General features: G+C 41.3%; 1 protein-coding gene across 16 annotated transcripts in view; it reads left to right on the forward strand.

The window, feature by feature from the left end:
- The window catches only part of LOC144511288 (myocyte-specific enhancer factor 2A-like), a 229,088-nt gene extending 216,147 nt beyond the window's left edge, over positions 1–12,941 (forward strand). For 10 of the 16 annotated variants that reach the window (XM_078241493.1, XM_078241489.1, XM_078241495.1 and 7 more), the window contains 4 exons: positions 149–172; positions 3,154–3,268; positions 6,006–6,132; positions 10,919–12,941. In XM_078241493.1, the coding sequence (XP_078097619.1) occupies positions 149–172; positions 3,154–3,268; positions 6,006–6,132; positions 10,919–11,228 (576 nt within the window). In that variant the 3' untranslated portion in view covers positions 11,229–12,941. The remainder of the gene's footprint in view (positions 1–148; positions 173–3,153; positions 3,269–6,005; positions 6,133–10,918) is intronic. The other 6 variants (XM_078241502.1, XM_078241499.1, XM_078241503.1 and 3 more) reach the window with 1 other exon arrangement.
- The last annotated feature ends 8,469 nt before the right edge of the window (positions 12,942–21,410 follow it).

The raw sequence follows: 21,410 nt of genomic DNA on the forward strand, positions 1-21,410 counted from the left end.
ACCATTCGTCAGTTAATAATTGAAGCAAAAAAAATCACGTGGACTTTAATCTATACCTTATAATGATTGACTACCAATTGTGAGCAGTGTTGAGATCATTTTCACTTCAAATAACAGAGTATGTTTATTTTATATCTGCCTTCTGCAGTCAGAGGAGGATGAGCTGGAGATGGTAAGTCTGATCTCACCTTGGAGAAATGTGTGTGTTTATAATTGGTCTTGAAAGAGGCTTGAACTAATATCCGTTTTCAGAGTTTTTTTTAAACTGTCCACTGTAGTATTGCATGGTTTTGAGTTTGAAGTGGAAAGTACTATATATGGATTGGAACACCAGAACATTGTGCACTTGCATCTTAATCTTTTAAAGAAAATATTTCTACCCCTATTTTGGAAGTAGCTGCTAATTTGAAATCCTATAAAGACTGGAATTCTCTGATGTGGGGAAACCCTGTCACCGCCGCCCCCGAGGACGGAGAATTTGGTGCTTAGCCAATCTCCATTCACTGTAGTGGGACTGGAGAATCCCAGCCATGGGCGAGGTCAGAGAATTCCGGCCAAAATCTTGGAATTGTCATTTTTGTTGCATCTTCCTGTTTTCTCCCATAGCCGGACCTTCAAAGTATATAAGAACTTCTGCAATAACAGCAGAAGCCAAACAGCTTGTTCTACTCATTTCCTAATGTTTAAGTAGCTCTCGATAACTTGACAGGGATATAAATGCATAGAAAGGTTTGACTATTGCCCAGATTTTACAGTGCTTTGATATGATTTGTTGAAACACTTCCTCCTTTTAAATACAAGTCCATTATTAAATTATAAGGTTGTACCTCCCAAGAATCCTATTATTTTAGTTTGAGTCAAGGATTCAATCCATGCCAATTAAACATTAGTTTTGGACTTTGTTAAAAGTTCCGAGATTTGTTCCTCAATATTGGTTCAAATATTGTCAACCATTAAGTAACTCTATATCCACCAAATACTGTATACTTATGACTTCGTCAGGCCACTGAAAGCTTTTCCCTTTTTTCATCGGGGATTATTAATATGGGTATACTTTGTACTAAAATGTATTGTGAACTACAATAATTTTCTGCTGTTTAACATTTGGTAGATTTTATTTTTCCTGCATGCCTTTGGGATGCTTGTGATTCTTAATCTAAAATGTTTGGTTTAGAAATCTACCGAGCTAACACAGGTTGCAACTTTTTCTAGTATTTTTGTGTTACTATTGATATTTTACTTTAACATAATTGGTTGGAATAATGTCTCTTTTATTTCACCACTGGATGTAATAAGACATTTGTACCATTTAACTAATTTTTTTAAGGAGACCCTTGACTTTTAGTTCGATTAAATTATCTTCCTTTCTGTTTTTCCCCTCCTTGCTCCTCTCCCATTTCATGCTTTGCTTGTGGAGGTCATTACTCGTGCGAGCTTTGATGGTAGGGGTTGCTCAATAGCGACCAGGAGGAAGAAACCTGGTCAACATTACACTGAGGCTAATGATAGTACCCCTGTATTTTTTAGGCTGGCACCAGCTGACTTCACATAGGCGAGCAATTACATTTGGGTCTTGTATCCACTGGTTAAATTCATCAAGCAGTTAAAGTTAAAAGTTTATTTATTAGTCACAAGTAAGACTTACATTGACACCGCAATGAAGTTACTGTGAAATTCTCCTAGTCGCCACAGCCCGGCGCCTGTTCGGGTCAATGCACCTAACCAGCACGTCTTTCAGACTGTGGGAGGAAACCGGAGCACCTGGAGGAAACCCACGCAGACCACGGGGAGAACGTGCAGACTCCGCACAGACAGTGACCCAAGCTGGAAATCGAACCCGGGGTCCCTGGCGCTATGAAGCAGCAGTACTAACCACTGTGCTACCGTACCACTGGTTAGAGTGGCTGACTGCAAGTTGCTTAAAGCGCTAGTGCTGATTCTTCTTGATGGCTACAGATACTAATTGAAGAATGCAATGCGGTGGTGTTGTTAGGGCTTTGGAGCTTGCCTCAGTTATATTGTGCCGCATGTTCCACGGCACCATGCCAACTTTGCGACCAGTGTGTACACGGAACCTGTTTATGCAGGGTGGATTGAAAATTGCAGCAGTCTCACTGTTGGAAGTTTACAACAAAGAGGGGGTGGGAGGAAACTCATTCATCATATTTGTGCTGGCTCTTTGCAGCAGCGATCCAAAGATGTGTGGGTTAGGTTGATTGGTCTTGCTAAATTGACCCTAGTGTCAGGGGGATTAGCAGGGTAAATGTGCAGGGTTACGGGAATAGGGCCTGGGTGGGATTGTGGTCGGTACAGACTCTCTGGGCTGAATGGCCTCCTTCTGTACTGTATTCTATGATTCTATTCTATTCTGTGAAAAACTATACACTGTTTTTTCCTCCTGGATTGGTATTTTCCTCGAATTCAAATATTTATCCAGTAAGAGGGTTGACCTCTTGTAACACTGTCAATTCAACAACTGACTGGCGTCTGATGCTACCACAGATGCTCTGCAATTGACTAAAATCCTCAAGAGGGAAACTGAGGAAAGATTTCCTCTCACTCGACTGTTCTTCAGTACGTCATTCCCCCTTGGGGCCTAACAGAGAATTGGCAAAATGAATGAATGACACGCTTTACCAACTTTATGTTTTGGGATTAAATATTTAATCTGTCTTAATTCCGTTTAAACCGCATTGCAAACTTGAACACAATTGGAGTGTGTCTTGTTTAATTTTTCTATGCTAGAAGTGGAAGAAACAGATGCAGTGAAAACATTAAAACATTTAGATCCCAGTTTTCCCTCTTGCGTGCAATTTTGAACTTGAGAGTACAAATCTCCATTATGTCCCATTTTGGACAAAGAATAATTCCCAATCCAGCATGTTCATGCATTATAAATCACCGGGTTATAAAAACAACTTCAGTGTAGAAAATTGGACAACTTGCTTTTGTGATGAGCCTCTTCATCTCTGTGAATGAAGTGAGTAGATGAAATTTAGACCAGTAAGTTTTTTTTAATATAGAAATGAAAATAAATTTGCTTGTCTAATTAATGCCTGTACAACTCTGCCCACAGAAAGACCTATTTAGGTAAAAAATGTTTCAGTGGTACTGTATATGCTTGTGTTAAATAATTCAATTTTTTATTTGTAGAATGTACAGAGGATAAGCAGTTCACAGTCAACACAGGCTCTTGCGACTCCAGTTGTGTCAGTTACTACTCCAAGCCTACCACCACATGGTCTGTTGTACTCAACATACAACACTGGTAATCAAATAGTTTTCATTCATATTATCTGTAATTGGAAAATTGGTCCCTTCTTTAACAAAGTGGCATTGCTTGAATTTTGCATGTTACAGGAATGGAAGGTTTTGGTTATGCTACCTATATAACAGTAAGAAGTCTCACAACACCAGGGTTAAAGTCCAACAGGCTTATTTCGTATCACCAAATAAACCTGTTGGACTTTAACCTGGTGTTGAGAGACTTCTTACTGTGCCCACCCCAGTCCAACGCCGGCATCTCCATGTCATAACAAGCACTGCTGGTACTGAGCCACTCAGCCTATGAGGATAGTAAGGTTTGAGTGGGAGGGCCTGTGCTGTTTCTAATGAAATAAATGATTTTTCATCACAATTTACAAATTATGGACAGTAGATACAATTTAAACGTTGCTAGCTAAGATAAAAGATAAGATGGAATCGGCTGCCGTCAGTGGTGGAGGCAAACTCGATAGGGTCTTTTAAGAGACTTCTGGATGAATACATGGGACTTAATAGGATTGAGGGTTATAGGTAAGCCTATATATATGCCTAGGTAGGTAGGGACATGACCGGCGCAATTTGTGGGCCGAAGGGCCTGTTTGTGCTGTATTTTTTCTATGTTCTATGTTGTATAAAAGCAATTAACTGCGGATGCTGGAAGCTGAAACCAAAATGGAAAATGCTGGAAAATCTCAGCAGGTCTGACAGCATCTGTGGAGAGAGAATAGAGCTAACGTTTTGAGTCTGGATGACCCTTCATCAGAGCTTTGTCATTGCTAGCCAATTCTGAAAGATTATAATGGGAAAGATGCTATATATTTTAAGTGGGGTAGTGGTCTGAATGGATAAATCCAGGTAATTAAAACTACGTATAAATGACACAAGTCAGATAGAGATGAGTGGTAAAGGCTTGTAAGTTTCTGGCTCCAGGTCAGAAGTATGCAATGTTAATTAGCCTACTTAGCAAAAGAGAAAATTCAAGTATTCTATTTCTTTGAAAAAGGAATAACATTTTCCAATTCCATCCGCCAATTCTCTTCCATTCTTAACATTTTTTGATGAGTAAAAATTATCTCAACAGTGTAGGGAAATTATAGATTGTGGACCTTTTGAAAAAGCATGGAATTTGTTTGTTATAATGTAGACATGTTATCAGAAATGCTGTAAAATTTATATTATACTTCATGAAAATAGTGCTCACATTCTGCCTTGCCATTAAGGTTAGTGCACTTAATTACAGAACAGCTTTACATGGTTGAAGGTGACACATTAGCACAAGAAGTGGGTAAAAGAGTAAATACTTGGGAGCTATGCTGTGGTGATAAGACAAACCTGCTTGAAAGTCTGGTGTGCCATATACTTTTGGTGTTAATTGTTGATTAGCGACATTTAAACTTGTCTCGAGGTGATAAAGCAGAGACACCTCCAGGTTAGCACTCAAACACTGATTAGACATGGGGTTGAATTTAATGCAGCCCTTCATGGCAGGAACTATGGTGGCTAGACCTGCTTAACCCTGGGAGAGCGTCCACATCAGTTTCCAGATAGCAGGAGGACTTCCCCCTGAGGATGGAAGGAGCTGATGGGGGATTCCCGACGGCTGGAAGTGGGATGTCAATTAGGTTCATGAATGAGCCAATCAAGTCCCATTATACCTGAAGCTACCACAATTTATTGGTGCCTCAGGGATTGAATGGGAGCCACGAAGCTTTCTAGCACCTTTGGAAGGGCACCCAACAAACTCTGTTGGTTTTGCCATTAGGGGGGGCAGTAGGTGGGGTGATGGGGGGGGGGGGGGGGGGGGGACGGTTATTCCTGCTGAAAACCACATACCTGCCCTCGCCTTCAGCCCCCAATCCCCTCGAACCATCCAACCCTCACCTTTGGTCTTGGGTCTCACAGCATCTGGGTCTAAACATTATGCACCAAAATCCTGTGTGGCCTCCATAATGAGAGCATGCAGGTAATTGAAGTGTCAATCAATTCTTTAATGATTATCTGGGTGGCCGCTCCCAGCATCAACTTTTCTGCTCCTTTTTTAAAAACAAAATTGCATCTTGCACCAAAAACAGGCTAAATCAATGTTTGAGTGCAAGAGCCATATTTTGGAGGCTCAGTTTAAGAGACTTTAAGCTCCTGATTGGTTAGGGAAGAGTATTCTGCATATCTTTATGATGATAATACTGTTGGAGGCGCGTATACTGATCTTGGTGCATCTAAAACATTCAGAACAAACGTGCTTTCCAAAAATCAATGTTCAGAAAATTGTGATAGTACCTTGGTTTCATTTTATTTAAGAAAGTTCAATTCTGCTCAGTTATATGATGAAAGAAAATGATTCACCAACTCTGCTAGACTCAATTTTGACCCCAATCTAGCGATTGTTACTGAGCGGAATTGTGCTTTATGAGCACATAAATACAATAGACTCCTCGAAATTGGAATGAATTGTTTTCAGCTTTTTCATCTACAAAAGATATCTGGTTAAGAACAACTTCAATACAATAATTGTAGCTTTCTAATTTTACCAAAGAGTAGGTCTGGCCTCTTTAGATCACCTGTTAATTAACAGTTGATGAAATTATTTAATGCGTGGGCAATAATTCTTTATGGGCAACAAAGAATGTAATTAAGCTTCTGTTATTCAGTGCTCACTCGAGTATATACACTATTTAAAGGTGCAGATCCATGTAAAGCCAAAAGTAACTGAAAGTGATGTTCTTCCTCCATTTCGTTTGCAGATTATTCACTAACCAGCGCTGACTTGTCTACACTATCAGGATTCAACTCACCAGGGACGTTGTCATTAGGGCCAGTGTCTTCTTGGCAACAACACCACCTTGCACCAGCTGCCCTCAGCTCACTAATGTAAGTTCGGAGTCGTTAATACAGCTAGATAGAAAGTCACCTACATTATTAACGGGAATCTAAATCAAAAATTAATTTTAACGTATTGTTCTTGAAATGTCTCTGATCTTTGGCTAAGCGCTTTGTGATATTGAGCCATAGAGATCCAGATGGTCCCCAGTTTTGATTCCCAGTCTATATTAGCAGATCTCCACTAAGCAGCGTTGGCAGCCGCCCAACCAGCCTCTGTACCTGGCCTACAGATGTGAAGAAGCAGCCAAGGTTCCTGCTGCTGGCTCCCATCCAATAACTCTTGGCTTGGATACCTGGTGTGGCTAATGGATGGGGATGTGATTGAGCTCAGCTTTGATGTCTACAAGAGTCCTAAAGGCTGCAGACCCTGTGCGCATGTATAAAGAATGGCCATTTGACCAAAGTACTTTGGGAGTTGTCATTAACCCGCATTTTCCTAAATGGAAATTATAAATAGGAAAACTTAAATGTTTTTTAATCTTCAACTTTCTTCGACATTAAGGAATTCCCTGCATAATAGTAACAAAATCGTTTTCAGTGACAGTCTCTAACTATTCAATGTTCAGTACATTTAACATTTCCCTAGCTCCACTGATTCTGGGCTAGACTTTAGTGTGGTTCCAACAGACCATTCACCTATTGTGCTTCCCCACCAAGGAAAATATTTTCAGGGAGAAATTAGGTGCTGGCAACAAGATCCAAAGTTTCTTTGATTACCTTTTCTTTTATGAGGGGTCTTGTAGAACCTTTGGTAAGTTTCTGGAATCTGCTCCATGCTGGCACTAAGTTTTAAAATAAAAGCAAAATACTGCAGTTGCTGCAAATCTGAAATAAAAACAGAAAATGCTGGATAGACTCAGCAAATCTGGCAGCACCTGAGGAGAGAGAAACAGAGTTAGGGCGGGATTTTCCGACCCCGCTCGCCCCAAGACTGGAAAATCTCGCCCGAGGTCGAAGGACTTTTAAATGGTCCTGTCCTGGCCTGCCCGTTAGAATTCCCGTGGCGGGTGGGACGGGAAAATTCCATCCTTAATGTTTCGAGTCCATATTACTCTTCGACAGAAAGGTTTTGTCGATGAATCATATGGACTCAAAACGTTAACTCTGTTCCTCTCTCCACAGATGCTTCCAGACTTGCTGAGTTTATCCAGCATTTTCCATTTTTATTACTTTAGTTTTAAAACCCTTTAAAAGATTAGCAGATGACTTCTAGTGTTGGACACTTGCAACATTTTTTCCTGAAGCTTTCTGTCTGGTCATGATTTTGGCAAGCATTAGACCTGCTCTGAATTTGGCTTCATGGATGGTCAGATTCCATGAAAAGTAATTCAAGCCTCCAGAAAGTTATCTCCAATTGCAACGGGATCTTGATCAATTGGGCCAGTGGGCTGACGAATGGCAGATGGAGTTTAATTTAGACAAATGCGAGGTGATGCATTTTGGTAGATTGAACCAGGGCAGGACTTAGTCAGTTAATGGTAGGGCATTGGAGAGAGTTACAGAACAGGAGTACATGTTCATAGCTCCTTGAAAGTGGAGTCACAGGTGGACAGAGTGGTGAAGAAGGCATTCGGCATGCTTGGTGTCATCGGTCAGAACATTGAATACAGAAGTTGGAATGTCTTGTTGAAGTTGTACAAGACATTGGTAAGGCCACACTTGGAATACTGTGTGCAGTTCTGTTCACCCTATTATAGAAGGGATATTATTAAACTAGAAAGAGTGCAGAAAAGATTTACTAGGATGCTACCGGGACTTGATGGATTGCGTTGTAAGGAGAGGCTGGATAGACTTTTTTCTCTGGAGCGTAGGAGGCTGAAGTGTGATCTTATAGAGGTCTGTAAAATAATGAGGGGCACAGATCAGCTAGATAGTCAATATCTTTTCCCAAAGGTAGGGGAGTCTAAAACTAGAGGGCATAGGTTTAAGGTGAGAGGGGAGAGATACAAAAGTGTCTAGAGGGGCAATTGTTTCACACAGGGTGGTGAGTGTCTGGAACAAGCTGCCAGAAGTAGTAGTAGAGGCGGGTACAATTTTGTCTTTTAAAAAGCATTTAGATAGTTACATGGTACGATGGGTATAGAGGGATATGGGCCAAATGCGGGCAATTGGGATTAGCTTAGGGGTTATAAAAAAAAAGGGTGACATGGACAAGTTGGGCCTGTTTTCATGCTGTAAACTCTATGAACTACCACATTGAGAATTCAGTGAGTTTACGGAACTGTAACCCACAACTCATTAGCACGAGCATACTATTGTAGCAAGTACATTGCTACAATAGACTTATAAAAGAGAGACTTCTACAAGAGACTTATAAAGTTCTAACAGGTCTAGACAGGATAGATGCAGGGAGAATGTTCCCAATGGTGGGGGAGTCCAGAACCTGGGGGTCACAGTCTGAGGATTCAGGGTAGACCATTTAGGATGGAGGTGAGGAGACATTTCTTCATTCAGAGAGTGGTGAGCCTGTGGAATTCATTACCACAGGAAGTAATTGATGCCAAAATATTGAATGCATTCAAGAGGTGGCTGGATATAGCACTTGGGGCAAATTCAAGGTTATGGGGAAAAAGCAGGTTTAGGCCTATTGAGTTGGATGATCAGCCATGATCGTAATGAATGGCAGAGAGAAGGGCCAAATGGCCGCCTCCTGCTCCTATCTTCTATGTTTCTATGTTAAGTGTCTCAGGCACAAAATGATGAACCCCTTGTTACAAGTTTAAGGTCTTGCCTTAGCTATTGATCACATGGAAAGAAATAATAAAGCGCGCACCCCATGTAAAGTTTTAGTATCTCACACTTCCAGATTGTTTCTAGCTTCAGAAACTCACCACAATAAACGGACCCAACTGCATTTTGATCTTCCAGCTCTGCGGCCAGAGCTGCATTTCATAGTTGCCAGCTCAAAGTTTGCCTGCCCCTATATCTCTCTCGTTTTCTTTGTTAATTCCGTTCCAGGAAGTAGAGCAGCAATGTCACCAATATCTTCCAGGGCATTCTTAAACATTACACAATCCCAAAATTCTTTCCTTGAAGAAAATTGTCTTAAAGCCAAAAGCATGACATTCCTGTAAGGGTTGTTATTAAAGCTACCTTTGGTTCTCTGTAATCTGTCATAGAACCATTTTGTTTTTTTAAAAAAAGCTTCCATTGGCCAAGCATTCATTTGTTCATCCATTAAGCTCTCCCTAATGGTTATCAACCTTGACATTGATAAATGCATCCATTATGAATAAGAAGATCTCAGCACTACTTAATCTACATGGTCCTAATTCAAAAGGTGCTGACATCAACTCATCTTGAAAAATGAGAGGTCCTTGGCCCTCTGTAGGATATCTGGAAATGGAATAAAGTTAGTGCGCATTTTTAAAATTTAATACAATGGCATGATTGAATTCCTACATTGATATTCAACTCGCTGCTTCCCCAGAAACTGTTACAAATAACATTCTTTGGCTGATGGAGGTGTCCGTTCTCCTTATGCTTGCACCTTGATTTTACCCCAGATCTAGTCATCTACTGCTCAAATTTAGACAATTAGCTCAGTGCTGTGCTTGAAGGGCTTTTTTTTTATTCGTGGGGCATGGGCATCGCTGGCTGGCCAGCATTTATTGCCCATCACTAGTTGCCCTTGGCAGGCAATTGAGAGCCAACCACATTGCTGTGGCTCTGGAATCACATGCAGGCCAGACCAGGTAAGGATGTCAGATTTCCTTCCCTAAAGGACATTAGTGAACCAGTTGGGTTTTTCCGACAACAACTGTTTCAGGGTGATCAGTAGATTCGTAATTCCAGATATTATTTACTGAACTCACACTCCTCCATCTGCTGTGGCAGGATTCGAACCCAGGCCCCCAGAACATTAGCTAATCAGATCCTTAAAGGTGTCAGCACAGGTGGAAAAGGTGGTGAAGAAGGCATATGGCATGCTTGCCTTTATTGGACGGGGCATAGAGTATAAAAGTTGGCATATGATGTTGCATGTTATATAGAACGTTGGTTAGGCCACATTTGGAATACTGCGTCCAGTTCTGGTCGCCACACTACCAGAAGAACGTGGGGGCTTTGGAGAGAGTGCAGAAAAGGTTTACCAGCATGTTGCCTGGTATGGAGGGTATTAGCTATGAGGAGAGATTGAGTAAACTAGAGTTGTTCTCCCTGGAAAGACGGAGGTTGAGGGGTGACCTAATAGAAGTTTACAAAATTATGAAGGGCATAGATAGGGTGAACAGTTGGAAGCTTTTTGCCAGATCAGAAATGACAAACACAAAGGGTCACAAGTTCGAGGTAAGGGGGGCAAGGTTCAATACAGATACGCGGGGGACGTATTTTACACAGAGGGTGGTGAGGGCCTGGAATGCACTACCAAGCAAGGTGGTTGAGGCAGACACGCTGGGATCATTTAAGACTTATCTAGATAGCCACATGAACAGACTGGGAATAGAGGGATACAAACGGATGGTCTAGTTAGGAACACAAGATCGGTGCAGGCTTGGAGGGCCGAAGGGCCTGTTCCTGTGCTGTATTGTTCTTTGTTCTAAGTTTCTGGATTAATAGTCCTGTGGTAATACCACTAGGCCATTGCCTCCCCTCAGTGAGCATCATCGTTTTGTGTTGAAGTTTTTCTCAGAATAAATGTGATTTGGTTGACGTTTGAGGTGCTTAACAAAAATAAGATTTTGAGCCACACTTATCTTTGGTGAAATGTTATTATCCACGCTCTGCACGCGAGAGTCGCAGTGCTCACACCAGCTGCTGTTTTGATTTTCCGCAGAGTTAACAGTCAGTCACTTCAGGGTTCCAACCTTTCAATCAACACCAACCAGAACATCAACATCAAATCGGAGCCCACCTCGCCCCCTCGGGACCGGATGACACCTTCAGGTTTCCCTCAGCAGTCCCGACATGATACGGGCCGCTCGCCCGTCGACAGTCTGAGCAGCTCCAGCAGCTCGTATGACGGAAGCGACCGTGAGGACCCTCGGGGTGACTTCCATTCACCCATTGGACTCGCAAGACCCTCCACGGATGATCGCGAAAGCCCGTCCGTAAAGCGCATGCGGATGGACACGTGGGTGACATAAAGCCCCCTTTTTGCTGCCGTTTTGTAGTATCTCTTTTGTTACAAGAGAACCGTCCTTACATATCTAAACCAAGGACATGAAAAATGTATAAGTTAATCAGGTACTCTACAGTGCAAATTAATTGTATATTTGCAGGTGTCCCACATTTAAATTTTAGTCACTGTCCCAGTCTGGCACTTATTTGTATTAGCTGTTATCTTATACTGGTTTGCAAAAAAAAATAAATAAATTTATATTCAACCCTACCATGCTTGCAAAAACAAGACAATTGGTTGTCAATTCTGACAGTGTCCTGTGTGTGTGTGTATAAAAATGGTGTGGCTAGTTAACCTTTCTGCTTTGTAGCATTGAAGCTGTAGAAAGAAACAAGAGAGCAATACTGTACATAAAATAAATCTATGATATTGAACCTGGCATGGGTCTCCGTCTGTTGAAGAAGTGTTATAAATTGCACGGTATAGAGCTGAGGGGTCAGCAGTTCTTCCTGCATGTGCAAAAACAGGTTGTAAAAGTGACAACACAATTTATTAAGTACGTTGGAAACATGCATTAAGTACCTGCATGAGAAATGAGGAGACTGTTGGTGAATATAGCATTAAGAGAAACTTAATATATTAAGTTATAATTGGAATTTAGTTAAAGCTCTTTTATGTTAATGTCTGGAATCCAAATTTGATTCAGATCACTTATATATTTTTATTAAAAGAAAACCTAATACCCCAACTTATTATTGACTATATAGAACTGTATAATTTTAAACACATTCAGCTATGAAGTTATTTATATATGCCAAAGTTGCATGTTGATGCTCTCTAGATATGGTTTTATCTTGTTACCTTGGCTTAGTTTTTGCTTTTTTTAAAATGCAGGCTAAACCTTAAAAAGCCATGAACACTTGCTAACCTATATGTAAAGAGAATTTGAGCCAAATGTTTGTTTATATAGCATTTAACTATATCACCTTTGGTGTCAGTGTACAATGTTTGTTGTACGTTCACCAGATTAAAGTATATTTTTGTGGATTATCACCAACTTGACAGGGCAAGATCCTAATGAGTAGAGTATCCACTGGTAATTACTATTTTGTTTAATATGCTGTACTTCCTTGGGTTTTAATTATTATATATGGCATTTGCAAAAAGTAGTAAAAGTTTTATTTTCCTCAATGGCAGTGAATGTGTACAATAATTGTTCTTTCTGTGCTGTATGGTAATGCTTTACTATACATAGAAAAAGCAGATCCTGATGTTATATTTGTCATGCACAAACTTGAAAGCAAGTTCCTTATATTGTAGACTGTTGTGGATGGAATTTCACTGCTTTATTCAATTACACTTTTCTGATATAAGCTGCCTTTTGTGATAATTCACTGACAGTAGACACTTGTGGTTCTTAATAAAAGCAAAATAACCTGCAAGGGAGTAGTGCAGGTGAGTACCTTTTGAGAGTAATAAATGTAAAAGGTTTCTTTTATATATTTAAAACAAAAAGGATTGTTCAGTGGTGAGTGCAATAGGAGATTTGACAATCAAAGGGGAAGGCCTGAGTGCACACTTGTAGAAACAGAGCAATAGAGTAAGGTTTGTACCCCTCCAATGGACTGACTCGATTCCCAAGTGAGCCAAAGTTGATGGCGCCAAAGGGAACCAAAATCTGTCATGTTCATGGCTAGTCGACACATTGTAATTTAGTGATACGATATGTATTGGTTTTTTTTAAAAAAATTAAATGGAGATGTGTAGTTTGCTGATAGGTTCTAGTGACGTCACTGTAAGAACTGGTCCCTTCATTCTGCCATTTGATCTCCATCTGTAAAAGGATTGAGATGTACTTTCAAGAGGACGACCTCATGTTCAATAAATCATTCTGCGAAAGGATTGCTAGTTACTCATTGCAAAATGGGACGTTTGGCTTTGGCAATCTTGTGTAGAGTCATTGTGGCGCAGAAGGCAGCATTTGGCCCATTCAGCCCATGCTGGTCAATATCCACTAACATATAATTGTGAAGATGTTGTAGTTGAATGGCCCTTTTACCTGGTATATAACAGACTCCATTCCTTTTTATAAAAAGAGTGAAGCAGAATAATTGTGTAAACATGACTGGCTATCAAAGCTCATGCCCTTAGTATCGGCTCTACCTGAGCTGGATTTACAGAAATTGTTTTGTATGACTTGTCTTCTTACAAAATGTACTCATTACTGCTTTTTGGTTCTTTTATCATCAATAAATATAGGCGTAATATTCATTCTTTGATTTTTTTTTTCTGAGGGGGAAATCTAACTTTTTGTTTAGATACTTTTTGTAGATAATATCTTAAGTTTAATATCTAAATTTCCTCAATATTTGTTCATTGCTTTGTCTGAGGTGTATATTACTCCAAGTGTTTAGATCCCATACAGAATGAATGCTTAGCACGCTCAAATCAGAATGATCTCTCTCATGTTTACTTTACCACACCCCCCCCGCCCCCCACTTTTGGTTCCACGTGTATTAATTGGCTGAAAATGCGTTCAAAGATAGAGGAAATAAGACTAATGCTACTGAGATAATGGTAGAAATTCTAATTTGCTCGCTCACTCACTGCTGAACAGGCCTCTTTTGAGCTGTGGAGAAGCAGCTTGGGTTATGTAATCTGCAGAACTGAAAAAAAGGCTTTATTGAATTATGCATGTAGATGAAACTTTCTGTACGTTGGGTGAGAAGTTTGCTTCGCATTTACTGTCTCCTTGTGTGCAAGTTGCCTTGTATGGTGGCATCATTTACCTTTTGTTCCCCGATGATATCAATTGTCCTACATTGTGGGCATTAATGTTGCATAATTGTGTCAGTGGAATGCATAGTTTAATATAGGAACTATGCTGCTATTATTATGCCTACATTAAGGGATCCCCACTTGTCCCATTGAATTATCAGTTAAATGTGTTCTTTAAATGCATCCTTTCCCTTCACCAGTTTAAGACCATTTCCTCATGTATCTCTTGCTCTTTGCACTGACACTCAAAAGCCCTTTATTTGGTTTTGACCAGGTTGGAATAGGGCATTCTTCAAAAACCAATGGAATGCTGATTTGTGGACTGCCTCGTGGAAGGGATCGACCTAAACGAAGGAAAATACTGTACTTGTGCAGACACTTTTCCTGGTGGCTGATCATTGAAAATAAACAATGCATGAACTGCTCTATGGAAAGGCAATGTCTGCCAGTTCCATTGTTGATGGCCACTGTCCTTTTTTCAAAAATAATAACTCATTAATTGAATAAAGCCAGACATTTTCCACATCATAATCCTTTAAGGATTCTGACCTTCCCTAATAGCAAGGCACAGCTAACTGCTCTACTTGAAGGTATAGCTAATTAAGTGCAGCTGGGTCAAAAATGAAGCGTGTGAGATAACTTGCCGTGTTTGAGAGGAAAGGAAAATAGGGTTGAGATCAGCAATCTAAGGAAAGGGCTTTTGCTCCCGCAGTAAATTCAAAGCTACATTTACTGCCCTTTCTCAATCCTCAAGGTCTTGGATTGAATTATTTTCAGTCCCTAAACTAAATGATTGAGTGCAATATTTATCTCTTAGAAGTGTTTAATTTCCAAACACAGTTTGAAATCACAGCAGCAATTCTGCATTGTTTGCAGAGTTTGGATCTGTTGGAACTGGTCATTCTTTAACGACCAGTTTTTTTTTAAAAATCAAGAGGTGATGGATTTCCTAAGGGGGAATAAAACTTTGTACTATTAGCTGATCTTTTGAGATGGGTTTTAACCAGGAGTGGGTAGGAGGCGAAAGCAGAGTAATTATCTTTGTGTCTAGATGCATGTGATAAGACAATTTGCTTCTGTATCCTAAATGGTGATATTTAGCTGCAGAGATTCCTATCAGTTATAGCAGTTCTTTTGTAATTGGAAAATTCCGGTAACCAGAGTGCAACAAAGTGCCCGAAGGTGGCCTGTCAGCAGAGCGAGAAAATATCTGAGTCAGCTACCGTGCACGTTTGTTGAACACACGGCTCCTGATAGAAGCTGGAGTTTCAGTAACACCGTGTGCTACTGCCAACCATTACATTTTAATTTGGACTCGTCACATTTTCAATCATGTGAAGTATCAATACTGTGGGCAGGAAAAGTATAATCACTCTCAGGGTAAATTTTAAGATAATGTTTATTTACCACCAGTTTCATAATCCCATGGTCTTAAATTAGCAGAAATTTAAATAGTATGCGATATTGTCCGACACCTTATTGTGAAGGGGAAAGTAAAACATGGAGGCACCATTAGACTTGGCTTAATCAGTTACCAACGTACTGGCCACATTGTGCTTCGAAGATTTTACAGAACTTGACAGATGGATAATGACACAGTCTGGATCAGTCGGGCCCCGAGCAATCCCTATATGCAATGCTTGTCTGTGGAAACCAGGGATATACGAAGGCAATGCCCATCTGCACACAAGAGACAGTAAACTAGAACTCAAACTTCCTGTCTCCGGACACTCTTTATGGAAAACCTAAACAAAGTATGCAAAGAGAAAGGGAATAGAGATGATTTTCTTTTTGCACAGACTTTCTACCCTCTGCTGTGCAAGACACTGCTTTGCAAAATATTTAAAATGGCTTTTATAAAAACTGATGTATTTGGTAATTGTTTGTTACTTGTAGAAATCACCGGAGCTGTTCACGGTTTAAACTTTAAGCCTGTTGGCAGCACAAGCTGGACTTTGTTGCCATCATTGAAACAAATATTGATGAGACTTTAAGTTAACCTGCAATTTCCCTGAATGTGTTTGTTTTTTTTTTCTTCATTATACAAAGATTAATGAACTTTTTATCGGATGATGAACAATTATGCTAGAGATTGTTGTAAAAATTTGTACCCTGCACACACTTAAGTAAAGATATTGGCTTTTACTGTGTATTGAGAGTCCATGTCAGTTATTCAGTGTGAAGTTTAAAATCATTAGAATTGATAATGAATCGAAATTTACATGGTGTTTTCTCCTTAATGTGTTCGATTAAGGGTTAGAATTACATGGATATATCATGGGATGAATATCTCATATAAATGTCATGGGTTAAGTACTTCATTTTCAGTGTGGTCAGTCTCAACTTTAACTGGCCAATATGGATTGTTTTCACAGCACACTTTGTCACGATAGTGTGATTTTTGATTGCTCTGGTGTTCTCCCACGTAGAGCATTATACTATGTAATTTTTGAATTGATTTACAGAAACAGATATATAATAAATGGACAAATATTAAAAACAATCTGAGAAATTCCTCATTTCCACAGCAGCAACACTTTATATCTAAACCTGTCCAACCAAGCTCGGTGTGGTCACCGCTTCAGTGACTGCAAACTGCAGAATGTGAGTTTCCACATTATGTTCAATAAAGAGCATGTTTTAAAAGTTTAAATTTTAAATAAAACGCCAAGCGGCATTAGAGGTAAAATAATTGTTCTAATTCTTTCCGTAAGGAGAGTGGTTTACATACAAATAGAAAATAATCTATGAACAAGCAAGTGAAACTTGTCAAAACACATGTTTGTGCTGATCTTGCACATCAATAATGTTATGGGATGAGTGAGGACAGGTTAAAAAGTATTTAGATCACAGTCTGGATGTTTCTGTAACCCCCTAGACTGCTGCAGAACCATAAATGAAGCCACCTCAAAGTATCTGCCCTGCTCCCGAAGATTATCAATATAATTTATTTTCCTTTGGAGCATGGAGGAGCAGTTGGAGTTTGTTACATAGTGTTCTAGTGGGAGACTATAACCATGTAGAAATGTGCTCCAGTTGCAACTCCTGCTGCCCGCTGCAAACCAAGAGAGTGGGGGGGGGGGCGGGGCTGTTCAAATGAGGGAGGTCACTAAACATTTCTAATCACATTCAGTGATGACTTTTAAACAAGTGATTGGAAGGAAATGGGCTCCTTTCAATTTGCGGATCAGATCCGGACTTCAATGTTAAGAGGATTGAATGGCAGAGAACTCAGTGATGGAAGAGAAGGTGAGGTGTGTGCCTTGGGGGAGCTTGGAGTGCTCCGCTGGGCCTCTTGGGGAAATGTTAGATCTTCCATGACCTCCCCTGAACATCCCTCCCCAACCGCCACCACCGTGATCACAGGCAGATGCTCCTCATCACTTACCAGGGTCCTGGGCTGTTACTTCCTGCTGAGAATCAAGTCTCAACTGCATTCATGTTCAGATGGTTCACTGCAGTGTATTGACTCCCTAAACTGTACCACCTGCTTCAGGGCTCATGTGTACTGTACCCTACCCTCCAGAGATTCTGCTAATCTGATGGTGAATACTGACTGTTCATTTTATTCCATCACTATTTGAGTAGCAACCAATTTGGCATGTGATGATTTTTCTTCTATTCATTGTGGGATTTGGGCATCTCTTGCATGGCCAACATTTATTGCCCTTGCGAAGAAAGGGCTGGGCCATTTTCTTAAACTGCTACAATCCATGTGGTGTAGGTACATCCACGATGCTGTCCGGTAGGAAGTTCCGGGATTTTGACCCAGTGAAGGGCTGGCAATATATTTCCGAGTCAGGATGGTGCATGACTTGGAGGCTACGGTGTTTCAAGTGCTTGCTGCCCTCATTCTAGGTATTGAGATCATGGGCTAGGAAGGTGCTGTAAAAGGAGCCTTGGTTTGTTAATATGGTGCATCTTGTAGAAGGTGCACACTGCAGCCCCAGTGGACTGGGGTGGAGGGAGTGAAGAACCCAGTTGGGGCACCAGGCTGAATTGTCCTGGGTGGTGGTGATCTTCTTGAGTGTCTTTGAACTGCCCCTTTCCAGTCAAGTGGAGTGGCAGCCATGGCTTGTGGTTGAAGCCCAAAACCTTTAGAGTGTCCATTTCTTAAGCCATTGACTTGTGCCTGTGCAGATGGTGGACTAACTTGGACGAGTCAGGAGCTGAGTCACTTGCTGCAGAATACCCTGCCTCTGACTTGTTGGAGTCACAGCATTTATGTGGCTGGTTCAGTTAAGTTTCTCTTCAATGATGATGTTGGTGTGGGATTCAGCGATGGTTTTGCCATTGAATATCAACCTGAAATGCTTAAATTATTTCTTGTTAGAGCTATTTATGGTCAAGGACTCACTAGCTAGTTTTCAGCCTGAATCTGGAGGTTGTTCAGTTCTTCCTGAATGTGAGCACGGGCTGTTTCATTATCTGAAGAATTGTGAATGGTGCTGAACATTGTACGATCATCCGTGAATATTGCCACTACTGACCTTGTGATGGAGGGAAGGTCTTTAGCAACTGCAGATGATTAGTTCTAGGATACTGCCCTGAGGAACTCCTCCATTGATGTCCTGGCATTGAGATGATTGACCTCCAAGAACCACCCAACCATCTTGCTTTGTGTGACAAAGGCAAGAAACTGCGGATGCTGGAATCTGAAACAAAAACAGAAAATGCTGGAAAATCTCAGCAAGTCTGACAGCGTCTGTGGAGAGAGAATAGGTCTGGATGACCTTTCATCAGGGCTGAAGACAAGGACAATAGGACAAGATTTATACTGGGCGGGGATGGGTGTCTATAATTGATAGGGATGGGATAGTCAAAAAGGCAAATGGAATGTAAATGGTGATGATAAAGGTTAGGAATGGTGCTTAGGGCGTCCATTAAGATGTCGGAATGTGTGAACGGCAGAACAAAGGTGCAGAGTGTAGGAATGTGGCAGATGGTTTGGGGCGGGGGCGGTGGTAGGTGGGGGGGGGGGGGAGGGGGTGTTGAAACAAGATGGAAAGTGAGATTTTTTGAAGTGGAAAAATAAAAATAAGAAAATAAAGTAGTAAAAATGGATTAATAAGATGAAAAGAAGAAATGAAATACAATAAATGGGAATGGATTGAAAGCGAAGGAGAGAGTTCGTGCTCCGAAGTTGTTGAACTCAATGTTCAGTCCAGGAGGCTGTAACTAGAGGATGAGCTGCTGTTCCTCCAGTTTACATTGGGCTTCACTGGAACATTGCAAAAGCACAGTAAGAAATCTCACAACACCAGGTTAAAGTCCAACAGGTTTATTTGGTAGCAAATACCATAAGCTTTCGGAGCACTGCTCCTTTGTCAGATGGAGTGGATATCTGCTCTCAAACAGTGCACAGACACAGAAATCAAGTTACAGAATACTACTAGTTAGAATGCAATGATTCTGTAGTATTCTGTAACTTGATTTCTGTGTCTGTGCACTGTTTGAGAGCAGATATCCACTCCATCTGACAAAGGAGCAGTGCTCCGAAAGCTTATGGTATTTGCTACCAAATAAACCTGTTGGACTTTAACCTGGTGTTGTGAGACTTCTTACTGTGCTTACCCCAGTCCAACGCCGGCATCTCCACACATTGCAAAAGGCCAAGGACGGACATGTGGACAAGAGAGCATGGTGGTGTGTTGAAATGGCAAGCGACACTTGCTCTTAATGGACGCTCTTAGCACCATTCCTACCTCCTTCATCACCATTTACATTCCCTATCAATTACAGCCCCCCCCGCATCCCCTCACAGTATAAATCTTGTCCTATTTTACTTGCCTTCAGCTCTGACGAAGAGTGATCCTGACTCGAAACGTTGGCTCTATTCTCTCTCCACAAAATCTGTCGGACCAGATTTTCCAGCATTTTCTGTTTTTGTTCCTTTCTGTGACTCCAGTCAGTGAAGAGTTCCCCCCTGACCCCCATTGACTTCAATTTGATGAGGACCACAATCGGGTCAAGTGCCGCCTTCATGTCAGAGGAAGTCACTCTCACCTCGAGTTCAGCTTTTTTTCTTCTTGTTTGGGTGAAGGCTGCAATAAGCTCTGGAGCCAAGTGATCCTCACGGAATCTGGACATTGGTCAGGAGGTCATGAGTGATGAAATGCCACTTGGTAGCACTGTTATTGATGGCTTGATGGATGAGGCAGTAATTGGCCGGATTGTCCTTTTTGTGCCCAGGATGAATCTTCGCAATTGTCCACCTTGTTGAGTGGGTGTCTGCATTGTACGGCAGCAACTTACTAAAGATTCAACTCATTCTGGAGCACAAGTTTTCAGCTGGAATGTGCTCAGGATTATTGTATCCTGTCATTTTATTTTGTTGTGCACTGATGATTTTTAATTCCACCGACTCTCAAACCTTTTTGCACGGCTGTGTACACGCTTGTGTACACGTGGTAGCTTGAAGGGGTTGCCTTGTGTGTGGACGGTCGGGTTACGTTTGGGTTGCAATGTGGAACTGCAGCTTCGAGGGAAAATCGGTTGAAGCCCAAAACCTTTTGAGTGTCCATTTCTTAATATCCCTTGGAATGAATTGAATTGGCTGAAGACTGGCCTCTGTGATGGTGGGGACCACAGGAGGAAAGGAAGATGGATCACCCACTGAGAGCTTCCAAGAGAAGGTTGCTATGTATGATTCCATCTTGTCTTTGGCTCTGCCATTCCTGAGGATGGGGTTGCACATGGAGCTTCCTTCTCCTTTTAGTTGTTCAATTTTCCACCACCTATCATGACTGCGTGGACAGAATAAGATTGATGTGATCCATTGGTTTTGGAGTTGCTTAGCTCTCTCTATAACATGCTGCCTTCCGCTATTTCACAGGCATATAGTCGGTTAGCTCAGTGGGCTGGACAGCTGGTTTGTGACGCAGAGCGACATCAACTGTGCGGGTTCAATTCCTGTACCAGCTGAGGTTATTAATGAAGGCCCCGCCTTCTCAACCTTGTCTCTTGCCTGAGGTGTGGCAATCCTCAGGTTAAATCACCACCAGTCAGCTCTTCCCCTCAAAGGGGAGAGCAGCCTATGGTCATCTGGGACTATGGCGACATTACCTTTTAGTCCTGTGTTATCGCATCACCAGGCTGGCACTTAATTTTCACAAAATCTGACAGTGCTCCTTCCACGCTGTGGAATGTGTCAAGGTGAGAGAGCCCTGCTTTGCTGGTAGTTGTTGAGTATGGACTAGGCTGGGGCATGAGGTTACATGACCCAGCATACTTTAAAAAAAAATTAAGTCATGGGATGTGGGCACAGCTGGCTAGGCCAGCATTCACTGCCCATCCCTAATTGCTGTTGAAAAGGTGGTGGCGAGCTGCCTTCTTGAACCACTGCTGTTTATGGAGTAAGTTCAATATTTTGACCCAGTGACAGTGAAGGAATGGCGATACATTTCCAATACTGTAAGAGTTTTAACAA

Source organism: Mustelus asterias, chromosome 24, assembly GCF_964213995.1.
Source record: "Mustelus asterias chromosome 24, sMusAst1.hap1.1, whole genome shotgun sequence".
NCBI classification, from domain to species: Eukaryota; Metazoa; Chordata; class Chondrichthyes; order Carcharhiniformes; family Triakidae; genus Mustelus; species Mustelus asterias.